The 25,675-nt window shown below is 41.4% G+C and overlaps 1 protein-coding gene across 1 annotated transcript in view; it reads left to right on the top strand.

The window, feature by feature from the left end:
* brip1 (BRCA1 interacting helicase 1) overlaps positions 1–25,675 on the top strand; it is a 121,004-nt gene that overhangs the window by 36,367 nt on the left and 58,962 nt on the right. The window contains 5 exon segments of the mRNA XM_034097979.2: positions 11,888–12,047; positions 12,220–12,341; positions 24,343–24,455; positions 24,548–24,630; positions 24,770–25,087. Of these exon segments, the coding sequence (XP_033953870.1) occupies positions 11,888–12,047; positions 12,220–12,341; positions 24,343–24,455; positions 24,548–24,630; positions 24,770–25,087 (796 nt within the window).

The following is a 25,675-nucleotide window of genomic DNA, read 5'->3' as shown; positions in this document are numbered from 1 at the left end:
TGTCGCTGTAACTCCAATGGGCACGGTCCGATTGTCCCCCAAACTTCGCTTGTATATCACCGGTCCATGCCTCAACAGCTCTACGCCAAATCTGAGATCTCACCATAGGCTGTTTCCATGGAAACGGATCCCTCGCCAAAAAACACGATGTTGTCGTAACTCATATGAAAATGGTCAAAACACCACCAGACTTCAGATGACAGTTAATGGTCCAGCCCTCAACATGTCTATGTGCCATTAGTGAGTTTTCCTCAAAAGCTGTTGCCATGGCAACGCATTCCTTGCAATAAAACACGATATTGCTATAACTCCTCATAATTCTCAAAGTGCTAAAACTTCACGTGTGCCAACAGTCTAGCCGTGAAGACATCTATGGGACAGTTTTGAGATTTCTTCAAATGCCGTTGCCATGGCAACACAATACTCGCCATGAAACACGGTTTTCTCATAACTTCAGTGAAAATGCTCAAAACAGCCCAAAAACTTCACAGTTTTGGTAACGACGCAGCCATCAACATATCTAAGCGTATTATGGGGTGTCATCAAATACCGTTGCCATGGCGAAAGATCATTCGCCATCAAGTTAGTTCAATAGTTTGCAGTTCAAATATTCTGCTGCTTTTCCAAGCTTTTTTACTTTATTTTCTTCTCCTATCACACATTCAAGCCCCCAGTGTCCATGTATCATTTCAATCTAAATTCCTCACTTTCTTCTTACACATTACATTTCAGCATAGCAATTCAGCGTCAGCTTTTCAGCATAAAGCATTCCCACTAGCAATTTATTCAGGAATTGCATTCTCTAGTTTCTTTTGGTCTCTCGGCTTTCATGTCTATTGGCTTCTTAAAAACAGCGGGGATAAGCTGTTGAACTGCTGTTGTCTTTTGCCGGGCTGATGCCTTCTGATATGATTTAGCATGTTTGGCGTGTGTTACTATTAGCATACTGCACCGCTGTCGAACAACGCCGACACACCCTCCTTGTCCGATCCATCACTCGCTCTCCATCGTTATTGTAGTCCACAGGGATCCCGATATTTTCCCACACAGCTGATTTAAAAGAAGCAGGTGGGTCTTCTAGCTCCTGTGTGTTATCTGAAATCGCCATACTAACTTGTCTTCTTCTTAGTTTTGTTGTGGTTTCTTCTTGTTCTTCATTTGTTCTTTAAGGGCGGCTGGCAAACAGCTTTTAAGCGCAATACTGCCCCCTAGATTATATATAGTGTAATGGATACTGCCTTGAGTGACAGACTTTTTTCCCACTGATAAAAAAAAAGGCTTATTCGTCGTGTGACTGCATGTGCCGAACCGTGACGGTACGGGATGAATACGGATACCGTTACACCCCTACATTCTACACAATGTTTTATTAAGGAAAGATCATTTTATACAAAAATAATAACACTGTATTTATATACTTGATATATTATCAAAAATGGATGAGACAAATGTCCAAAAAATACACCTTATAACCCAATCAGTTTAGTTTTAGGGAATAGGCAGTAGGTGGAGTTACTGCTGGGTTGTGCTCCCACCTGTGTGGCGGGGATGTGAGCAGCAGACGACAGGAGGAGAGTGGCAGGCCAGAGGTGGCAGGTGGCTTTTTGCCACTAGTCTTGGCGTGATGGTTACTGTGATATTTTGGGGCTAAATAATTTAAGGTGCAACAACACGTCTCCCCTCGCCACCACGAAATGTGGCTCCTGGCTGCATGTTTCATTAATGCCGTCGCCTCCAAAGCTCTCCATAATTCAGCAGGCACTAGAGGAGCTGCGATGTGTCGCCACACAGCTCACTGACACCGGGGACACGGGGAAGGAGAGGCCGGATGCAGAGGAGGTGAAAGATGGGGAGATAGTTAACAGGGATTAGAGGGGATGTGTAAAAGTGCAAGGAAGACTACAGTTCACTGCTTCTCTCTAGTTGTTTCGCCACATTGTCTCAATTGGCAGAAAGATCTTCCCCACTTAACCGTGTCACTGGCAAGGGCTGAGCATAGCACCTACCATGCCTGGGAAAGGCGATGAATTATTCAAACCTTGTTGTGGCTTCTTATGTGCTAAATACTGCTCATTCCCATTTATGTTGCCTAGCTTTGCTTCTTTTTAAGAACTGGAGAGTATAGAATACATTCCCTTTTTAAATGACCACTTCAATATCTTTTGAGACAATCAGAACAATAGATGATGTTTTCTGAAAAAGGCAATGTCTATTAATCTTGCTAAGTAAAGGTTGTTCTAAGTTGGTAAAACCTTCCTATGCACTAAAATGATCTCAAACCCTGTATCTACATAACCAAAGTCAGTATACTTTATTTATCTTGGGGCAAATTAGGTTTTAATGACTGCTTTTTTTAATTCAATACAAAAAATAGAATTAATAAATGTATAGTTATAACGCTGTTATTTCTCACTTAAACAAACTTATTTTGTGTGACTTTGTTGTTTTAGAGCGATTTTGTATTCATCAAAGCTGCACAATAACACAAACCAGCGAACGTTGAACTTGCACCTGAGTGTAGATTGAGATTATTTTTGTGCTTTCCGACGACAAGGTAAGGTGGTGAATTTTTTTTTATAATAATAGTTATTTTTTTCGGTAGCTAAAAAACGTTTTTACTTGCTCTCCCAACCACACCAGTAAATTGGCTTGCTCCCATGCTGCCCCGTAATACACCGACTAAGGATACGAACCTCATACAACCCCAGTTCAAAAAAAGCCCTTCCGTTTGAATACCAGCTTCCTTTGTTTTTTTTTGTCTTGAAGTTATACAAAGAGGTGTGTAGTTGAGCCTGCATATTGACATTTTATAGCCCAGCCTGTCAGCTAAACACCCGGTCTGTGTCAGATGTTGTCCCTAAAATATTGATGAAGGTGCTCATGTCTATAATTTTGGTGTCTGTAATTTCTGTGTTGAGTGTCTAACACTTGCATGGCTGAAAGCCTTTGCTGAAGGTGCTGAAAATGCGTATGACTGCACAGTAAAACGCTCTAGTTCACACCCATGCAGTTCGAGTTATCAGACCAGTCTCGTGATGTACATGGCCTATATTAATGCTGACTGGGGCGGTAAAGTAACAACTTGGTTGAACATAGTCTAATATGAATGGGTGAATGGTTTAAACCCACTTGGAACCAGCTTTTGTACATGTATTTCCTTTATGAATTTAAAATGAGAATTAGATTTGGAACATTCCCTGTTCCAAGGACTTGACTCCAGGGTGTAAATTACTTTTATGTGTGATTTTTTTTTTTTTAATTCGTTTTTATCTGTATAGTTTTTTTTTTTTCCTTTTTTAAAAGCATTCTCTGAATAAATGATATCTTTATTTATTTGGATATTTCCATGTTCTTTAGATATTCAATTTAATTTTGGACCAAGTTTTGTGGCTTCATAAATTGGTAGAATACTGTGAGGTTGAAATAGGACTTATTTAAAGTCACTCAAAGGGCTCCTCCATGATGGCATTTACTCATCCGCAATGACCTTAGAATGTCTATTTTCATTATTTAGAGGTTCACTGTTTATCTTTTGGGGATTTCCCTTTCCTGTAGTGTGTTCTATAGGTTTTTGTGAAATGTAAATGGTCAAAGGCTAAACTCCCAAGGATCTCTTCAGAGGGAGTTTCTCTCTCTCCTTTTTGGACTCCTTTTTACTTCTGTAACATAATGACATCATGTTACATGTGCGCTTCTATTGGCTAGCTCTCCAAGACATTGTACGTGATAGGCTAAAGTGGGGGGCATCTATCTCTAAGCGGTTGACCAATCACAACAGAGCTGGCCAGCTAACCAATCAGAGCAGACTGGGCTCTGGTTTCAGACAGAGGGTGAAAAGAGGTGCTGCAGCACAGGCAGGATGAGAAAAATAAAGACCTTTTCAAACATTAGAGCATGGAAACATGTCACCGTAGAGGCACAAAATAGAAATATGAACCTGAAAATGAGCTTAATAGTGCCCCTTTCAAGAGCCTGTGACAGCCTCCCAACAACTGTTGTGCAATGAAATATTGGGCTACTAGTCATCTCGAACCGTCAGTTTAAAAAAGAAGTTGCGATACCGTTCCGATAAATATCAATAATTTCGAACATCGTGGAGAAATTCCTTCGACTCATTTTTAAGTTTTGGGGGAAGCCGGAAGTGACGTCAATGCGGGAACGCTTCACTGTGCGGCGAGAGAGCCAAACACGGACAAAGTGTGTTGTCATGCGTAGAAATGGTGAATTACTGAGTTTAGGCACGTTAATAACGTTGTAATGAAGTTGACTACAGTATATTCATATTTGTCAGTGCTTTCATGTCAATTCGGCGAACATAAACATAAATGATCGTGGTGAAGATGATAATTAAATTAGGATTAAAAATCGGTAGTGAGAGCTGCTGAATTTCTTCCCGTCTGATGTGATATAAAAACAAATTGATTGTTTTTGTAGTTGTAAACTCAAGTGGATGAAACTACATTTATTAGTGCTTTCATGTCAATTCGGCTAACATATGATACATTAAATGAGTGAGGATGATGATTTAAAAATCATCCTAAAAATCGTTTGAGCCGGTCTGCATTTCCTGATGAGAAAACAAACCGATGCTTTTTGTAGTTGTAGTACACCAACATGGATTAAACGTGTGTTTTAATGTATAAAATGCACGGATTATTATTATTATTCCCACTCCGATCGGGACACTAGGTCCACCGTTTCCCCGCAGCGAGGCTCCCCCCGTTGACAGTTACGTGGGCTGGGCTGGGTGCAGTGGCAGACTGGCCATCGCTGTGCCCGCAATGACGTCACACATAATTTGGCGGGACTTGAAGAATCCCCGAGAAGATCCAGAAAATGGTCAACATTGAAGGGCAGATTAATGGTTATCAAAGTACAAATATCCAAAATCAGTTCAGTAACAATTTTCAAGGGAACAATATTTACTCAAATTGATGGGTTTGGATGATGGGGGAAACTTGTGTCACAGGCATGTGACTGAAAATGTAAAAAATCCAAGAAGTAACCTTTAGCTTCCCTTTTAAAAAGAATAAACGAGTGGAAACATGATATGGGTAGTACAGTCAAATAAAGTAGAGATATGATAATCTTGGCTGCAGGACACTTCCCTTTGTTCTGTCTTTACCAACCGTGTTGCATTTTATCAGCAAGAGCATTTTTCCTTTATACTCTTCGCCTCCTGGAATCGGCTCCTTTCCAAGTGCAGCCTGGCAGATAATGGCTGTTTTGTTTAGTAGTAGATCTGCCTAAAGTACATAAGATAAATTATTCATCTGCTGCTCAAGATTGCACTGGAAAGCTATTCGAGTACAAACAGTTTACTGAGTTGAAGACGCACGTAAGGGGGGGTCCTTGTCGATGTAACACTGCATATTTAGTGAATGTTCCATGTTTTATTGATGGAACGTCCCGGGCTCACTTGCTTTAGGAGGCACCAACCTGACGAAATCTTCCCCATGCTTCATTTCACCACTATGAGGCAATCACACTGGCATGCAATAAATGATCAACGCTCTCATACGGTCTCATTTCCCTGGCCGCCATTCTTGTTGTCCTCTGTACCGCACACAAGCAGTAGAGTAAAGGCCGGTTCTTCTTTGTGCAGTGTTTTTAAGGAACACTGGAGTTTGCTGATGCAGGTAAACAGAATCAGTGTTCTGTTGGGGACAAAACCTCAGTGAATACTCTCCACCTTCCTCACATCTGTTGACTGCATTAGGCTCAGGCTTTACAGCTTGACACTATTTGCTTGTTGAGAAGTTTTCTGCTGACGACAAGAAGAACTTTTCCTTGACCCTTCTAACACATTTCCGAGCCAGTGAAGCTGCTCTTTGATTATGAAGCCATGCTTATTCAAGGATATGATCTGCGCAGCACAGACATGAGTGGGGCCAGGCTAGGATGAGGGCTTTTAGATCAATGTGCCTCCCTCGAGAGCGGCTGACTTTTTGCACTAACAATAGTACGGGAACAGTGATTTTATTACTAAGGGGGTCTAAAAGCTGTGTGGGGACACGGGAGCAAACATGGGTAGCTAAATGCTTCCTGTTCTTTGCTAAAAGTTTTCAGACTTATTGTCATGATGTACAGTGGGGCAAAAAAGTATTTAGTCAACCACCAATTGTGCAAGTTCTCCCACTTAAAAATATGAGGCCTGTAATTTTCATCCTAGGTATACCTCAACTATGAGAGACAAAATGAGAAAAAAAAAATCCAGAAAATCACATCGTCTGATTTTTAAAGAATTTATTTGCAAATTATGGTGGAAAATAAGTATTTGGTCAATAACAAAAGTTCATCTCAATACTTTGTTATATACCCTTTGTTGGCAATGACAGAGGTCAAACGTGTTCTGTAAGTCTTCACAAGGTGTTCACTGTTGCTGGTATTTTGGCCCATTCCTCCATGCAGATCTCCTCTAGAGCAGTGATGTTTTGGGGCTGTCGCTGGGCAACACGGACTTTCAACTCCCTCCAAAGACTTTCTATGGGGTTGAGATCTGGAGACTGGCTAGGCCACTCCAGGACCTTGAAATGCTTCTTACGAAGTCACTCCTTTGTTGCCCGGGCGGTGTGTTTGGGATCATTGTCATGCTGAAAGACCCAGCCATGTTTCATCTTCAATGCCCTTGCTGATGGAAGGAGGTTGTCACTCAAAATCTCACGATACATGACCCCATTCATTCTTTCCTTTACACGGATCAGTCGTCCTGGTCCCTTTGCAGAAAAACAGCCCCAAAGCATGATGTTTCCACCCCCATGTTTCACAGTAGCTATGGTGTTTTTTGGATGCAACTCAGCATTCTTTCTCCTCCAAACACGTCTAGTTGAGTTTTTATCAAAAAGTTCTATTTTGGTTTCATCTGCCCATATGACATTCTCCCAATCCTCTTCTGGATCATCTAAATGCTCTCTAGCAAACTTTAGACGGGCCTGGACATGTACTGGCTTACGCAGGGGGACACGTCTGGCACTGCAGGATTTGAGTCCCTGGCGGCGTAGTGTGTTACTGATGGTAGCCTTTGTTACTTTGGTCCCAGCTCTCTGCAGGTCATTGACTAGGTCCCCCCGTGTGGTTCTGAGATTTTTGCTCACCATTCTTGTGATCATTTTGACCCCACGGGGTGAGATCTTGCGTGGAGCCCCAGATCGAGGGAGATTATCAGTGGTCTTATATGTCTTCCATTTTCTAATAATTGCTCCCATAGTTGATTTCTTCACACCAAGCTGCTTACCTATTGCAGATTCAGTCTTCCCAGCCTGGTGCAGGTCTACAATTGTGTTTCTGGTGTCCTTTGACAGCTCTTTGGTCTTGGCCATAGTGGAGTTTGGAGTGTGACTGTTTGAGGTTGTGGACAGTTGTCTTTTATACTGATAACGAGTTCAAACAGGTGCCATTAATACAGTTAACAAGTGGAGGACAGAGGAGGCTCTTAAAGAAGAAGTTACAGGTCTGTGAGAGCCAGAAATCTTGTTTCTTTGTAGGTGACCAAATACTTATTTTACAGAGGAATTTACCAATTAATTCATTAAAAATCCTACAATGTGATTTCCTGGATTCTTTCTCCTCATTCTGTCTCTCATAGTTCAAGTATACCTAGGATGAAAATTACAGGCCTCTCTCATATTTTTAAGTGGGAGAACTTACACAATTGGTGGCTGACTAAATACTTTTTTGCCCCACTGTATATGATGGAACAGAAATGCTCTGATATCTACTGAGGGTACGTTACAGCATTATTATTCTGCAATGTCTTTTCATGGGGGGAACAATAGAGATTGTTTGTTGGGCTGTTTTAAGTGCTGATAAAATACGGGTGACCTACACTTATACACTTGATGCGGTGCCTTAGTGCAGTGATTCTCAAATGGGGGTACGCGGACCCCTAGGGGTACGTTGGGGGTACTGCAGGGGGTACAGATTTAAAAAAACAAAAAAAGAAAAGAGAAATTAATTAAAAAAATACCATGCATGATTACAAAAATAATCTTAGTACAATAAGTTTAAAAAAAACACAATTTTATATAAAATATTCCTAGAACCACCAAGGGGGTCCTCATATAAACATGTCCAATTTGTGTATTGTATTGTATAGTTTTGCATAATATATCATTTTGTTCATTGGTTTGTTAAACGGATATTACTTCAGTTGAAAAACTCCTTTGAAAAATCAGTTAATAAATCACGCACTGAGGGAACATCACTATATTGGAATTATTTGTATAGGCTTTTTTGATAAAAAATGTTCGGGGTTGGTCAGGGGGTACTTGGCTGAGAAAATGTTTCAAAGGGGGTACACTACTGAAAAACGTTTGAGAAGCACTGCCTTAGTGCATCCTGTGTAGTAGAAGACATAGTTAATTAATCACTCAAGGGAAGTTTTCACTTTTAGTACCTATACACATAGGCTCCAAATACACATGCTCAAATGCATGCTATTAATGGAGAGCTGTCAGTTGGTTTGTTAGTGCTTTGCTCAGGGACACATTGGTAGGACCCAGGAGAACCAAAAAAAGTATATACAGTATATATGTGTATATCAGGGTTTCCGTTAGCCGGTAATTACCTTTTTTTAGCTGGTCACATTTATTAAAAACTGGTAAATTAAAAACCTGCCGGTCAAAATGTCCGGTAATAATTAGGGATGTTCCGATCGATCGGCCGCCGGTCATTATCGGCCGATATTCACTGTTAACACTCGAGCCGCCAACGTGTCAATTTTACCCGCAGCTGTTTTTTGATTGTATGTAACTTTTTTTCAATAGAATATTAAGGTCTACTAGTCCGTGAATTTTCCTGAAAGTGTGTTATGTAGCACCCTCTGCTGTTAACATTTTTCAATATGAAGTCAGATTGAAAAAATCACCCAAAAAATTGCCATTTATACTAGGGATGGGAATTTGAAAGCAAATGTATATTCGAATATTCGACCCCCCAAAAAACGGTTAACCGGTTAACCGAAATGTACATATCCTATAAAGAAAAAATTGGGTAAAAAAAAAATTCAAAAAAGTTTTCAATAACTTTTGGAAAAAAATAATTACATGTTCAAATAAGTATAGAAACCAAGTCAAATTAGTCAAATGTATTGAACTGGTGATCACAGTTTGACAGCTATAGGCCTACAGCTTTCATGTGCGGATGCGATTCACAATCAGGCCAGCTGTAGAGAAGACCCTCTCAGCTGGAACGGAGGTTGCGGGTATAGCAAGGTATAGTATGTATATAAGTTTAATTTGACATAGTTTCCACTCTACACCGCACTCACTAACCTGGTCGAAACACTCCTTTTTGACTATTTTTTTTGTCTGTTGTGTAGGACTCTTCTTAGAGTGTAAATAATTACCGGACTATGACTGGTAAAATATGTTGAATACCGGCAAAACTAAATCTCTCCTGTCAAAATGTCTATGTACTTTTCCGCCACACACGGTTGCCAAGCAGCGCTTATTGTTGTTTAGGCTGGCCATGTGTCGCGAGTGTTGACAGGGGGCGGGGGAGCACCAGGGGAGCACGCTCATGAACTTTTAGCGCCGGAAACCTCGCAACGGCTGCGGAGCGCATTTGGGCATAAGATGAGGTTTGAGACTGCGTGATCTGCGTGTAGGGAGGGGCAGCAGCCATATCATTAGCTAGAACTAGCTCGATCTGATGGATTTGGACATAAGACAATGGACATGGACATGGACAAGTGAAGTATAACCGGATGCGAGAGAGAGAGAGAGAGAGATCAGCACCTGCAGCTCTGCCCGCTGTGAGGGATCGGTGAGCGGAGCAAAACACACCTTTAGACGTCACCTAACACATTTAGCTATGGCACTGTCGTATACATTGAATTATTCAATTTGATAATATGTAATCAACTTAGGCATTCCTCCCAAAAATTTTTTTTTTAAAAATGAATAACTCATATTCGATACCTGAATAATTATTCGAATACCTGAATAATTTCGAATATTCGATTAATCGTTCCCATCCCTAATTTATACCTATATCCGCCAGTGGGTAATATTAGCATATATAGCAACACCTTTTGTCTACTGCTGTTCCTTATAGATAGAGAGATAGACAGATACATAGTTATAGATAGAGAGAGAGAGATTTGTACCTAAACAAAACACAACACAACACAACACAAGTCTAACACCAAGCGTTTAAATCAGCACTGGTAGCGATATTTTATGCTTCATGCTATCTGCACAAACTATATCATATGAAAAGCTGAGAGTCCACAGATTATATTGGTATAAATTTCATCCCTGTGCGATCAAAACTCACTGTTCTACATGATAAATAAAAGAACATTGCACCTTGAAAATCAATAGCGGGTACATTTGAGAGCCAGCCACTCGGACAGCTGCTGCAACAATCGGTTTGCATAACCAAACCGTCTCAGGGAAGCTCATCTGCATGCTCCTTGTCCTCATTGGGGTCTCGACTTGACTCCGGTTCGTCGTCGTAACCGACTTGAGTGGGCAAATGCTCACATTCGATGGCGTCTGGAGAGGTGTTCTCTTCACGGATGAATCCCGGTTTTCACTGTTCAGGGCAGATGGCAGACAGCGTGTGTGGCGTCGTGTGGGTGAGCGGTTTTCTGATGTCAATGTTGTGAATCGAGTGGCCCATGGTGGGGTTATGGTATGGGCAGGCGTATGTTATGGACGACGAACACAGGTGCATTTTATTGATGGCATTGTGAATGCACAGAGATACCGTGACGAGATCCTGAGGCCCATTGTTGTGCCATTTATCCACGACCATCACCTCATGTTGCAGCGTGATAATGCACGGCCCCATGTTGCAAGGATCTGTACACAATTCCTGGAGGCTGAAAACATCCCAGTTCTTGCATGGCCAGCTCTTGCATGGCCAGCATACTCACCGGACATGTCACCCATTGAGCATGTTTGGGATGCTCTGGATCGGCGTATACGACAGCGTGTTCCAGTTCCTGCCAATATCCAGCAACTTCGCACAGCCATTGAAGAGGAGTGGACCAACATTCCACAGGCCACAATCAACAACCTGATCAACTCTATGCGAAGGAGATGTGTTGCACTGCGTGAGGCACATGGTGGTCACACCAGATACTGACTGGTTTTTGGACCCCCCCCAGACTCCCCCAATAAAGCAAAACTGCAAGTTTCAGAGTGGCCTTTTATTGTGGCCAGCCTAAGGCACACCTGTGCAATAATCATGCTGTCTAATCAGCATCTTGATATGCCACACCTGTGAGGTGGGATGGATTATCTTGGCAAAGGAGAAGTGCTCACTATCACAGATTTTTTCAGATTTGTGAACAATATTTGAGAGAAATGGTTATTTTGTGTATATAGAAAATGTTTTAGATCTTTGAGTTCATCTCATGAAAAATGGGAGCAAAAACAAAAGTGTTGCATTTATATTTTTGTTCAGTGTATATATAATATACTTTGGTCTTTTTTTAGACTGTACAAACTGAGCCAATGCTGCCCCAGACACAGATGAAGGTCTCGTTCTGCTGCTGCTGTGCTAACTTGATGTTTGCATTACAGCTTCAGTTTAGCGGCACAAAGCTGCTAGCCATGCTAGGTCCCTTGAATATGTGTTCACTATTTCAAGACAATCCATCCAGTAGGATATATTACAGGAGGATCAAAGTGATGGACCAACTGACATTACCTAACACGCTTACTCTGATTAATTGAAGATATGCACTATAATACATAGGCAACTGCTTCACTATATTCTCATTGATTACCCCTTTTCACTAATTAGAGTTCTGTTCTAGTTTAGTGCTGGTTCTAGTCTGGTTTACAGTTGGTTCAACTTGAAAATCAAAAAATGTTAGGGGCTGAAGTCTAATCCAGCATCTATATTTACACGATACCTCCTGTGATTTGTTCAGATGCTCGACAAGCTACGAGACCGATGGATTAACACAGGTCTCTGGGAGAAGCTCGAACAGTGTAAAGCTGTGATCACAGAGCCCCGCGGCGGTGGCAAGGGGGATTTTGATGAACTGCTGCAGACGTACTACGATGCCATCAAGTACTGCGTGGAAAGAGGTGAGACCATTAAACATCATACTGATTTTAGACCTGCTCATGGTGATGATCTATTTTAGTGCATACATAGTAAATCTGATCATAATTTAAAAATAGAATAGTCATTTCACAGTTCAACTCTATATAACTTGTCATTTATAGTGTTTTATATACTGTGGTTTCTTTGTAATAGATGGTGCACTGCTAATCGCAGTCTGTAGAGGTAAAGTGAGTGAAGGACTAGACTTCACTGATGACAATGCCAGGGCTGTGGTCACCATTGGAATTCCCTTCCCAAACATCAAAGATCTCCAAGTAAGTAAAATCACAGCAGGATGCAGATATTCTGCACAGGGGGGAAACAGGTGAAACAGTGGTCTTTGGTCCAAGCAAAGATAAAACAGCATTCCTGCAGTTGCTTTTAAAAAGTATTGAATTAAGAAATCTAAAAATAAGCCTTAATTGGTTAAAAAAGACCTAAACCAATGATGCAAAAGATGTGAGTAGCAAGATTTTATGAATGCATTTGTTAATGATGCATTGTAAAATCGAATTTAAAAAAAGGTTTGGGGAAAATGGCAAAAGTCTACGGTTGGGAGAATTTTCTTTACATGGGTGGAAAAAAAGATAAATAATATTGAAACTCATTCTGTAGACGATGACCTTTGCAAACCAAGTTGAATTATTTTACTCTTCATAAGATGCGTATTATGTATGCAAGGGAAATTAAATTTGAAAAAGCACACATTTACAACATTTAATATTATACAGACGTGGCATGAATATTACATTCAGTAAGTTTTGGCCTAGACCATGACATGGTAAGTACGATTTTTTTCTCTGTATCCAATAGTTTTATAAGTAAATTGGAAACAAATAATTGCTCCATATGACATAAAGGTCATTTTACGAGGTCATTCTACACTTAAATACTTGTGTAAGTGTAAGAGTGCTTTAATCAGGACAAAGCCTCAGCTCAACAATGTCTGCATCAGTTTATATACATGATTCACAGTTGATCAACTACTCTCGACCAATGTGGTGAAGACCACTCATGTTTGGTCTCTAACCAATGCAATAGCTGTACAAAAGCATCATCAAATAGTACTGAGTTTGGAAAAGAAATTGCAGTATATGTCCGCTACTTCACTTTTTTGGTGATCGCTATCAAACATTTTGAATACCATGAACACAATAATATATCTCACAGACATCGATGCACACACACAAAACCACACCAAATAAGAGCATCGCCTTTTGGTGATCCGTAAAATAAAATCCCAAAGTGATGTTGCTGCGTGTGCCCTGTCCTTAGCAGATAAAGTTGACCTTTAAGTTTCCCTGTCTTCCCGCCTCCCACCTCTCCTCCCCTTTACTCCTCCACATCCTGCTGTCAGGGCACGACGAAGCTTTCACTAACCTGTTCTGTCAGTGTGGCCAGACGTGGGGGTGATTGAAGCTTCCCGGACCCCTTCACCTTAGCCAAAGCTGTCAGTCTCACCACTGTCAGTTCTCGGGGCATTTCGTCTTCTTTTATGAGATTTGTTTTAAACGTTGTATTTTGTCATAGTACTGGTGTTTAGGTACATAGATGGTCATATAAGAGTTATTACCCGTATAGTTTGACCATAAGAAATGTATTTATTAGGATCCCAATTAGCATTAGCATTCGCTACTCTTCCACAAACATAAGCACTCACACACACATTTACACACTTCATCCACGTAAAAACTCAAAAATAAAAGACAAAATAACTCATCTCATGTAGTTAACAATAGAGGAGAGAAGTGAAAGAAAAATTATCAACCAACCTTGTCTGAAATGTATCTATTTTGTGCATTCAGACAGATCTAGGTGCTATTTTGCGCTTGATGGTGGCACTAAATGAGAATTGTATAATTAAACAATTTATATATGTTTGTTTTATTGCTTCACCGTGCAAAGTCCTTATAAAAATCGTTACCCAATCAATATCCACTTAGGGGACAATTGAAGGCAAAGCAACATCCTATCTCATGAACACATCAGACCTTTAAATGAAAGCAAAATTATCCTTTTAAAATAAATCTTGATGACTTGATAAGGGTGAAACTCAATATGTATTGTAACTCTATGGTATTCACCCAAGTGTGTCATTGTCACATATCAACATCATTTGGGGATTTTTGTGTGCCATATATATTTGTTTTCTTTTTGCCATAGAGCTCCATTGTTTGAGGAAAGTTTCTTAGAACTACGTTGTCCTGTTTTGTTTAGTTTAAGTAAATCATGAGCATTAAAAAAAATAATTGTTACCCTGTTTGAATATTTTAATGTTTAATAGGAACCAACGGTAATGTTCAAGTTAAAGACTGGATATACATGGGTGGAGCAGATGCTCAGGATTGACAAAACATTGCTTCATAGGGCCAAGGTGGAACTGACCAAGCGTGAGCAGACGTTGCATTTCTAATGACGTAATCTGTGCTCCACGTTAACAACCTTTGTGTATGTGCTCAGCTCCTTGGAGAGTTTGATAACTCCTGCCACATCTTGTCATAATGTTGGCGGCTGTAAGATCGGGTAGGCAAGGCTGATTATGGTTACTGCTGAGTGCTGACACTTTGACTTCTTACTGCATTTTTTAGTCACAACACATTTTGACATTTTATTTTTGTCATGCTCAATCCTTGATCACCCTTAACATACTGCATTGTTTATAGATTGTAAACAATAATAACCACGACAAGCCCAACCTAACCAGGGCAACACTCAAAAGTCTCCGCGCTGGGACGACTGTGATAGCTGCTCGTGGAGCCTCGCAGCAACTCTGCTTTCTGCACCACAATCTGGTGCTGCTGAATTGGGACTACTAAATGAGTGAGACTCAAATATCAGAAGTTCAGAACAAGTTTTAGTAGTTTTTATTTTATTTGTACTTCATTTACTTTACTCAGGGTCACAGAGAGGAAACCAGTTTTAAGATGTTGAAAAGTTCATTAAACATAAAAAGGCATTTCATAGAAGTTCTGTTTTTCTACATTCTGACACCAAGATTTTCAGATTTTACTGCAAATCGGTTCCAAATATCGGTTATCGGTCTCCTTGATTAGTAATAACCGGTATCGGCCTTGAAAAAGCCATATCGGTCGACCCCTAGTGTCATCTCTACGACGTAGAATCAGTAACCCAGAGCAAGGCATACATTTTACATCTGCAGTATTACTCTATGTTTTTATATTTGTCTTTACATATAAGAAGCAGTTATTGACGACAACTGTTGTCTATACTGTATCTTATGATGATCAGCCCTCGAGTCTTTAAAACTTCTAAAAGAGTTGATTGATTTGTCTTGAATTTTGATGTTGTTTTTTCGGTTAAAATCAATTAAGCCGGACGCATATAGCTTATTTGGCAGCGCTGGCAGAGGTCCTGGGTTCCAATCCGACCCAAGGAAGACTTACCATGTCCTCTGGTCTGTCTGCCCCGTTTAACTGTGTCTTTACAATAAAGGCACTGGTAATAATAATTTAAAAAAAAAGCAATCAAGCCAATGAGTGTTGGAGGGGAGCCAAAGCCAATTGGAGGAATGGGCAGGACTAACACCTTTGTCAAGCTGTGAGCCATAGCCAGTGTATCGCTCAACATTTTCTGTATTCAGCTCTTCCCCCGAAGATGGAAATGGAGAGACAAGTTGACAGTTGTGTGTAAAATCAGGCAAGGTTTGTCTGGCTTTCAGTGGAGATTCAGTCATTATGCCTTTGTTAAGGCACGGTGTTGTATTGTATTATTTAAGAAGTATACTATATATGTTATTGTGTCATCTCTGATGAGAACCAAGAGACCATGCTTGTAACATTCTAGATCGTAGTCTTTCTTTGCATCTTTAGCCTCAGCTTTGCTCAGTTCTCCTTTGTCTTCTCTCTAGTTGTCTTTTCCTCCTCCTGTTATCTCCTCTTCCAGTGGCAGAGGCAGTGTGGCCCCTAGGGAAGCCCTGAAGGGGCTGTAAAGGTCTTTGAGCTAACCCCATTACACCGCTGAGAGGATGGGGACACTGACACTAATGACTTTCAATGCCATGCAGCTAGCCCTCGTAGCCCTCATGTTAAAGGAGCAAGATTACTGCTGCAGCACTCTGTCTGAGCGATAATAGGCCCTATAAGGACACACATACAGACAAACCTACACACAGACATTGGATAGTCAATACTATTACATGTTATGTTCAATTCCACGTGAGGAGAGATTCAGTGTACTCTGAGCAATGATGCTTGGTTGTATATAGAAACGTGGTGATCGATACTCATGTTCTTCCAAGCAAGTGTTGCCAAATAGCTGAAGTTCAACCTTTTTTACCACAATGCATCTCTGTTCATTTTGCTTTCTGAAATACACTGTTATATTGTTGCTTAAACAGCTTGTAAGTTATAGCCAGTATGTTGAAGCACCTCTGCTATTTTGCAGGACTACTAAGTGTATATTTTTTTATTTGGCTTTAACAGCGGCAGTCTTAATTCGGATAAGGCGGTGGGCCTCTGCTTCATGGTGCATCCCAAGTTGTTTTCCTTCAAAAATACAAGTAGCTTAGCATATTATTAGCTTATTATTCAAATTGAGTTATTGGGTTGTCTTTAAACAAATGTTCACCTTCATGAATGCGTTGTATTAACACACTATCATATTTACACCATATGTTTCGCACTAGAAGTTCCCTTGGTACACACAAACACATGCGTGACATATTCTTACATTGTCACTTCATGCACTAGTGGTAACATGTGCACATTCTCGTTAGAGCACACATAGACCCAGACATATTCATTCATTCATTCATTCAATGCCACACTCACACGGCAGCACCCCATTGCTAGGATAAGAGGTGTAAGCCCAGCTTCTCTTCATTTAAACTACTGCAGCACTTTAGATGCCTGCATGGCCTGCATTCCCAGACAGGCATAACTCTTAGAAGCTTCAGCCTAAGCACATAGCATGGCATTTTACTGGCCTGTTGTGTTATTGTCACAAAGATCAAAGGTTGAACTTGAAAAGTCCTCTGCAGAGAAAGCCCTGCCAAAGGTGGCATTACATTTATGTTGAGTTTTTCCAATGGCATGTTTTACAGTGAACAGTCACGTCGTGCGTGAGTGAATCAACCAATAAGTGGTTTTAACAAGCAATAAAAAGACACTTACAACTGATAAGGCATCTCTTTTATTTTAATGAAGGGCTCAGTCAACCTTTTGCCATTGCCCTTTATTAAAGACAGACACAGGAGCGTTTTAATTTTAAAGCCTGCAAGCATGTCAAACGGATGGATAAAGGAGATTTTGGAGGAATGTTGAAGAGTTCATGGAAATCATCCAGTGGACGGAATGATGGATGCTCCAGGCACACTCAAGACTCTACATGTGGCTTTATCATCAGCAACTGAAGAAAAGCTATATAATACACAATCAGCCCTTGTGCTGTCCTTGTCAGCACTAAAGGCCGATTATTTTTAGTTTGTTCAACCCATTTTTTACCATTAACAAAATGCAGACCTATTCCTACACAATGTTTTTTGTTAAAGAGCATTTAAATACTAATACCAAAACGTACCTTAGTTTAACAAATATAAACAATGTTAAACACTGCTCAAGCACAAGAAACCTTACCTACAAATAAGTCAAACCTTTTTTACTTGCTCTGTATATAAGTTGGTTGGTGCAACAAAAATGTTAAGATTCCCAGTCTGTAGACCACTTAAGATGAATCCAAGCAAAAGGAGGGGTTGGATAAGAACAAAGACAGTCAAAACCATTCCATTCAATGTGGATAAAAATGTATTTTCCATGTGAGATTATTTTTGTTTATTTTGTTGAAATCAAGTACTATGCATGCTTAATGCTTATTGCTTAGTAAACTGGACTTGGTGGAGGAAGACAATATGAGAGACCGCTGGGCAGGCTTGGATTTTCGTCATTTTAGGGGCAAGGCCATTTGGCCTTTGGTGTGACACATCTCTTCAGGGCGCAAAGGTCACATGCCAGGGCACAAAGGCCCTTTAGGGAAACATTTGGATTTGGAGCTTACGAATAAATAACGTCACTTTCTGATAAGAAAAACACACGAATGACATGGAAAACAAATCACTTTTTTAATATCAATAATATCAAACATGATATCATCATATAGGCCTATGCCTCCTTAGTATTTCCGTATATACAATGAAATACTCTACTTTGAATAATTAGTGTTTGGTCTTTTTTCCATCTACTACTTCTCCCATTCACAAATCCAAAATCAAATCTAAAATTCTATTAATATGTAACACATATATTCAATATCCGAGCAGAAGAAACAGCCTTCAAGGGTCAAACTCTGCACATATCATTCAGCAGTGCACAGTGAAGCTCAAACATTCAACTGTATACACAAGCAATACTTTGAAATGTAAAAGTGTGTGTGTGTGTGTGTGTGTGTGTGTGTGTGTGTGTGTGTGTGTGTGTGTGTGTGTGTGTGTGTGTGTGTGTGTGTGTGTGTGTGTGTGTGTGTGTGTGTGTGTGTGTGTGTGTGTGTGTGTGTGTGTGTGGTGTGTGTGTGTGTGTGTGTGTGTGTGTGTGTGTGTGTGTGTGTGTGTGTGTGTGTGTGTGTGTGTGTGTGTGTGTGTGTGTGTGTGTGTGTGTGTGTGTGTGTGTGTGTGTGTGTGTGTGTGTGTGTGTGTGTGTGTGTGTGTGTGTGTGTGTGTGTGTGTGTGTGTGTGTGTGTGTGACACTGGCATTTGTTTTCAGAAGATATTATGATAGTGACGTTCGTTCCGGTATATGTTCGACAGCATTTAGCACTACATCGAGAGATTAAGATTAAACTAATTTATTTTGGGAACACCCGCATATAGGCTACCTATGGAGTTAACCAGATGTGTGTAAATTACTGTTCATGGTCATTTGAAAACAAATACCGGTGTCGGACAGACACAAACACACTGAACACACAGAGCTGAGCTGAGCACATACACACACACATCATGCGCCTTGGTGACTGGACATCTCCTTCATAAAACTAATAAAAGGGGGAGTAATCGGGCAGTTCAATGTGTGTAGAGGTGTGTGTGGTTAACACGTAGCAGCCTGCAGTCACTCGCTGTTCTGATGAAGGTAAATACAACGAAGGCGGTGCGTCTAGATACTGTCTGGCCGACATATCCTTAAAATGAAGTCTGAGTTGTAAATATATCTCAAATAATGTATGCACTGCCATTTCCCCACATAAACATAACAGTCTGCAATGAAACGGTTGTCTCCTGAGCGCTCCTCTTCCTACTTGGCGCACCGGTAACTTAACTAGGTGTGTGTGATCAACTCCTCACAGCTCCTCATAGCTCCTCATATCTGTTCAGAAACTAGACAAAAGTTAAACATGTACAAACCACAGACTGTGTCATGGCGAATACAGTCGCTACTTTAATTCTGTCTTTAGGACGTTGTTGTGAGTTTGGACGGAGCAGCTACAGGTTAGTTTAGCCTGATCTGATCGAATGGAGATCGCTCCATTCAGAGAACACGCATTTTAAAGGTTGTTCGCCTGCCTTCTTGTCTGCACACTTGCAAAGCATGGTTTTTACTAACCGTTATCAGTATTTAGTTAATTCGGCATCATTTTGAAACGTGTATTACAATTAAATCACGGTAAAATAGGTTAATGTTGTCGTAGTTGGTTTCCACCACAGTATTTACATGGACATAAGCCCCGACCCCTCTCCAGCGCGTCCCGTTTGAATGACGGGAGTAAACACAGCTGAAAGCCGCGTGAAACTCCAGCGGTTAGAGCGATGAGAATATTCGCATCGCGTCCGTTGTGAACGCAGCATAATGCAGTTCAGAAACCACTGTTCTGACGCTTTTAAAGCACCTTCGAGATTTTAAAAGTATCAGGGGCACGCAGGCCATGGTGGCCGTAGGATGTACAATTATTTTCGGGGCTTCACGGCCAAACCGAGGGACAATGACGGCAATCCTACCCTGCTGCTGGGTGAGGCCTAGACAGGTTTGAATAAAAAATACAGATTAGACACCAGTCAGAGCAGCCAGAAGATTGACACTTTGTTTTAATAGGCTGTTTGTTTGACTAAAGCTAAAGTGGCAGAAACGATAATACAACCTCAACAAAAAACCAAGCCCCATCAGCGTCCAAGTATAAACTCTGTTGCCAATAATTGGGCTGAAGGAGCAATAGCCGCGTTCACACTGCGGTACTTTTCCCACAAAGGTTCATGCGAACTCTTTAGTTCGCATGAACTAAGTACAGATCGCGTTCACACCGGAATAAGTCCCTGGGGGTGGATTAGGCAAATGAAGCCGCTGACGTCACTTCTTCTTCTTCTGCTTTGGGTTTACTGGCAGGCCGCAAACCACTTCACGGCGTATACTGCCGCCCAAAGTCCCCGGCCGGAAGTCCCCGGAGTTGGGGACTGGCTTCAGTAGAAGCTGCTGGGAGTCCCAGCAGCTTCTACTGAAGCCTTCCGAGTAAATCGCCAGAACGCCGACACCTCCTCATCTCCACCACTCCCATGTTTTATTTTGTGTTGCCATAAATTAGTCTCTCTGTGTTTCTGCGCTGGGCTAATGCTAATGCTAATAATGCTAATGCGAGGATAATAAAATGGCGGCTTCACAAAACTTTTTGGGAGTTTTACGGGGGGGGGTTTGCAATTCGCCCAGCCAATAGCCGCGTTCACACTGCGGTACTTTTCCCACAAAGGTTCATGCGAACTTAGTTCATGATCGCGTTCACACCAAAAAGAGCCGGTACTAAAAGTAGTTAATGCGAACCTTTTTACCCCCTCGAAATTCGAGCGGCTCTTTTTTGAGAAAAGAGCTATATTCCTGATTGGCTGGGCGGATTGCAAACCACGCCCCGTAAAACTCCCAAAAAGTTTTGTGAAGCCGCCATTTTATTATCCTCGCATTAGCATTATTAGCATTAGCATTAGCCCAGTGCAGAAACGCAGAGAGACTAACTTATGGCAACACAAAATAAAACATGAGAGCGGTGGAGATGAGGAGGTGTCGGCGTTCTGGCGATTTACTCGGAAGGCCAGTCCCCAACTCCGGGGACTTCCGGCCGGGGACTTTGGGCGGCAGTATACGCCGTGAAGTGATTTGCGGCCTGCCAGTAAACCCAAAGCAGAAGAAGAAGAAGAAGAAGAAGAAGACGTGACGTCAGCGGCTTCATTTGCCTAATCCACCCCCAGGGACTTTTTCTGGTGTGAACGCGATCTGTACTTAGTTCATGCGAACTAAAGAGTTCGCAGGAACCTTTGTGGGAAAAGTACCGCAGTGTGAATGCGGCTAATCAGAAATATAGCTCTTTTCTCAAAAAAGAGCCGCTCGAAAGTCCCTGCTCTCTAGCAGGGACTTTTGAGGGGGTAAAAAGGTTCGCATGAACTACTTTTAGTACCGGCTCTTTTTGGTGTGAACGCGATCATGAACTAAGTTCGCATGAACCTTTGTGGGAAAAGTACCGCAGTGTGAACGCGGCTATTGCTCCTTCAGCCCAATTATTGGCAACAGAGTTTATACTTGGACGCTGATGGGGCTTGGTTTTTTGTTGAGGTTGTATTATCGCGGTATTTAACCTGTTTAACGGCAGAGACGGAAAGTCGGGTCATATTCTTGGTGCTTGTGTTTTTCAGGATGAATTTAAGCTAACTACTAACTTGGTATCGTTTCCCAGAGCCCCTCACACTCTACTCAAGGCAAAGTGGCTCCATCGGACGGGGTGGATGAGGCCTGGATGGGGTCGTGTTCTTGGTTCTGCCACTAACAAACAATCATATCGGTATATCATTCATTAGTCTTGGGGGCAGCAACTTTTTTGTAATCTCATGTTGGACTGTGGGCAGAGTGCTGCAACATCATTTCAAAATGGTTTTTATCTCAAATAAAAACAAACTTTTACACAACCCATGAATCCTTGTGCAATGAAATTACGTAGGTCACGCCAAACTCAGTCGCTGTTGCAAATATCCAGAACTATGAACAAGTGACAACAAATTATTTTCAACGTTGCTCTAAAAGTAAACTTTTTAGTGGAACAAGAATAAAACAATCAAATAATAGGTAGGATTTTGTGTATAGCCTTACTGTGAGCGGGTCCATGTTGGAAAAGAGTGTGATAGTTTGTTGCTCTTGTGAGCGTGTGCACACACACACATGGACACTGTCTTCAAGATGAGCCACTCAGCTGTCAGTTCAGCCTTATGTGGCAGATGAGGCGCTCAGCAATCTCAGTGACAAGCACAAGATGTCCTGGACTGCCAGAGGCATGCACACTAACGCGCACATACACACACACACACCCCGCGTAAAATATAGCTCAAACAGATGCGCTCAGCTGCGAATCATGCCTAGTGGTCAAATATATGTTTTTAGGGATGAACAGGTTGCTGTAGAGGACAAGGCCAAAGCAAGCGAGTGATCCCTTGACATTTTAACTAATCCCTTCCAGCTTGTGGTTTCTTGCACATTTGCGAGACTTGCTAGCAGCCAGAATTGGCTTTTTCACATATGCAACCTGTCATGTTAGATTGGACGGTGACATGGTAGAGACCAGGGATGTGATGGCTCGAACGCTGAAGTGGACTGTGATTGGATTTAGATGACACTTCCGGCTTGAGGCTAATGGCCTTTCTGTTCCAGCTGTGGTTTAGAAGTGGATTCTTTAACTGCTCCGGTGTCTCATACATTCTCACCATGAAGCCAGCAGCATTAACTCCTTCGACATGCCTATATGAGTTGTTGGGTCTCCTCTTGCTGACACTACTGTTTTCATGCAAATACATATACATATATGATTTTTAATCTCTTAAAGACTATACAAGTTTTCCATGGTGGCAGGTGTTGCTCAGTTGTGACAATGCTTCTGAGGTGAGGTGTTATTAGTCATGGTCCAACTTTAGGGGCGACATTTAGGAAATCCTGTGACTCTTCTTGTTTGTTTACCTAACGAAGCCCTGACAGGCCACAGTGGCATTGCGTGATGTGCGACAGGGAACAAGCTGTACCTGGCATGACCCCGTGTTTGGGGGCTCAGGGCGAACACACGGTACCTGTCAAAAGCAGTTAAAGCACTGTTCAGCAGCCTGCCGCGCATGGCATACCGTCAGACGCCAACTGAACTTTTCACTTGTCAATTCTGAAAGGTTAGCGCTAAAATCAGCAGCGACAGATGCAAATGGATGGATGCTTTCCTGGCATTTTTGTGCAGGGATGCTTCATGTCACCTTGGCCACCTTGTCTGCCTTCACTCCACCCTGTCTTGACCTCTCTTTAGCCCCTTTGTTCCCCTTTCAGAACAAATCTGTAGTAGGTGAGACACAATCCGACACAAACACTTCAGGATCTTAGTATGGTGTTTAGCTTGCCCTGAATCAAATGCCAAATTGGTTTCCCCTTAATTAATTAATTAATTAATTAATCTGATTATTTCTCATTTGACATAAATGGAATTCGCAATTGTTTTTGAGAGCATATTTGTTGTTATACATGTCAGCATTCGTTAGGTAGCCAGCAACTTTTCTTCAAAATCTTTTTGGGCATTTCACCTTCATATAGCAAGCAATAGAAACGGACTGAATAGAAGGAGAGTAATGACAACTGCATGTCTCAACTGAAATTGCACCAGGATGCTCCGTGATGAATTTTGATACCTCAAACCCCTTCTTTATGGAACCTGAAAGTTTTAAATGACTTTAGATCTGATAATGTTATCTGCAGATCAGCCACTAAACCTCACAATATAGTAAGTTGCTGAAACAGATTTCTAACTGCTGCTCTCATCCTTTGTGTGCCACACCTTCTGTACACAAAAACACCTTCCATCACCACAAACGACACAATCGCTCTGATGATGATGTAGGCCTATATTTAGTAGTGTTGGATTACTATTTCTAATTGCATGGAACATTTGGGATCTATACATTATTATTATTACATAGTGTTTCCCCTCAAAAGAAGAAACAAAATGTTGTAATAGCTTAATTTCACAAGCACCTTTTTGTTGTTTTCTTTTACTGTCGTGCCAGTGTTTCTTACACGCGCGCGCGCACACACACACACACACACACACACACACACACACACACACACACACACACACACACACACACACACACACACACACACACACACACACACACACACACACACACACACACACTTACTTTTGGGTGCGCCAAGCATGCAACATTGATTTGCGTTTCCATTACTAGTTCAGGGCGCTGTGGCAACGTTAGAAGCACTTCAGTCTTCCCTATTTATTTGAATCTGCTTTTAATATCTTGGCCTGTGGTTGCAGGTGGAATTGAAGATGAAGTACAATGACCAACACTGCAAATCAAGAGGTCTTCTCCCAGGCTCTCGCTGGTACGAGATTCAGGCCTACAGAGCTTTGAACCAGGCCCTGGGAAGGTAAATCCACCCTCTACAGATAGAGTGGTATTAAAGATTTTCTTTTGTACTCTTAATCTTTTACACTCTAACCCTCAAACTTCTTTTAACAGGTGTATCCGCCACAAGAATGACTGGGGTGCCTTAATTCTAGTGGATGACCGTTTCCGGAATAATCCCAATAAGTACATCACAGGTACTCAATACAGTGTGTGAACAATGGCTGAATGTAATAACTGCACAGCCTCTCAACTTGAACACTAGATGGCAATATTTATCCACTGTAAAGTGTGTGGTAGTGTTTGTCTTTGATGTGTGTGTTTGTTTCGTCTCAGGTCTGTCTAAATGGGTTCGCCAGCTTGTCCAGCATCACGACAACTTCGGCAATGCCATGCAGTCTCTGGTAGCGTTCTCTGAGGTTCAACAGAAAGCGTCGGTGGCTCTGGCAGCCAGTCAGAGTCTCAGCTCTACTGCCTCATCTCCAAAAAGTCTCTTGTCAGTAACTCTTGAGGACGAGAGTCCACCAAAAGCCACAGAACATCAGACACCAAGCTCATGTGTCAAACCACCTGTACCCAAGCTTGACACAAGCCCAACAAGCGTCCATTTCTTTTCACGTACACAGTTAAAAGCTGAACAACAAGAAAAAGCAGGTGAGCAAAATTGAAAGACAGGTTTCGGTACTGCAAGGTTAATATCTGTCTCAAGTCTTATTCAAAGCCCTTCCCAATATCACAATTCATGATTTGTTTCTGTGAGACTGGTCTCAGTTATCTAAGGCCTATCTAATAACTTGATGAGTGGATGGTGCAGTGTCAGAAAGGTAGAAGGAAAAATTGGGACAGTCTCAGGCTAATTGGAACCTGGATACTTAAACAAGAGATTAAATAAAATACACAATAAAACAAATCCCACAAAAACAATTACAACGTGTACAATGTGTACAATTTCACAAGTGCTGCCTTAGCAAGGACAGAAATATGTTACTCTTCACTGCTACTTCTCTACCCCCGTTGGTTCTTAGCTGTAACCCTAGTTGCCTAAAGCCCCTGTATTTGACTGAAGATGTAAATCTAGTCTCAGGTGTATATAGTCATTTTTACCAATTTTCTAAACTGGCTGGTCACTGTAGTATATTTGTTGGGGACTATTTTCTGCAGCGGATTGACACACAATTGGTTCAAGTCCTACCTCCTTTGAAAAAAAAAAGGTAATGTTTCGTCAAAGTGATACCAAAACGG

Source organism: Pseudochaenichthys georgianus, chromosome 13 (genome assembly GCF_902827115.2).
Source record: "Pseudochaenichthys georgianus chromosome 13, fPseGeo1.2, whole genome shotgun sequence".
In the NCBI taxonomy this organism is placed as follows: Eukaryota; Metazoa; Chordata; class Actinopteri; order Perciformes; family Channichthyidae; genus Pseudochaenichthys; species Pseudochaenichthys georgianus.
This window is presented reverse-complemented; position numbering and strand designations above follow the sequence as displayed.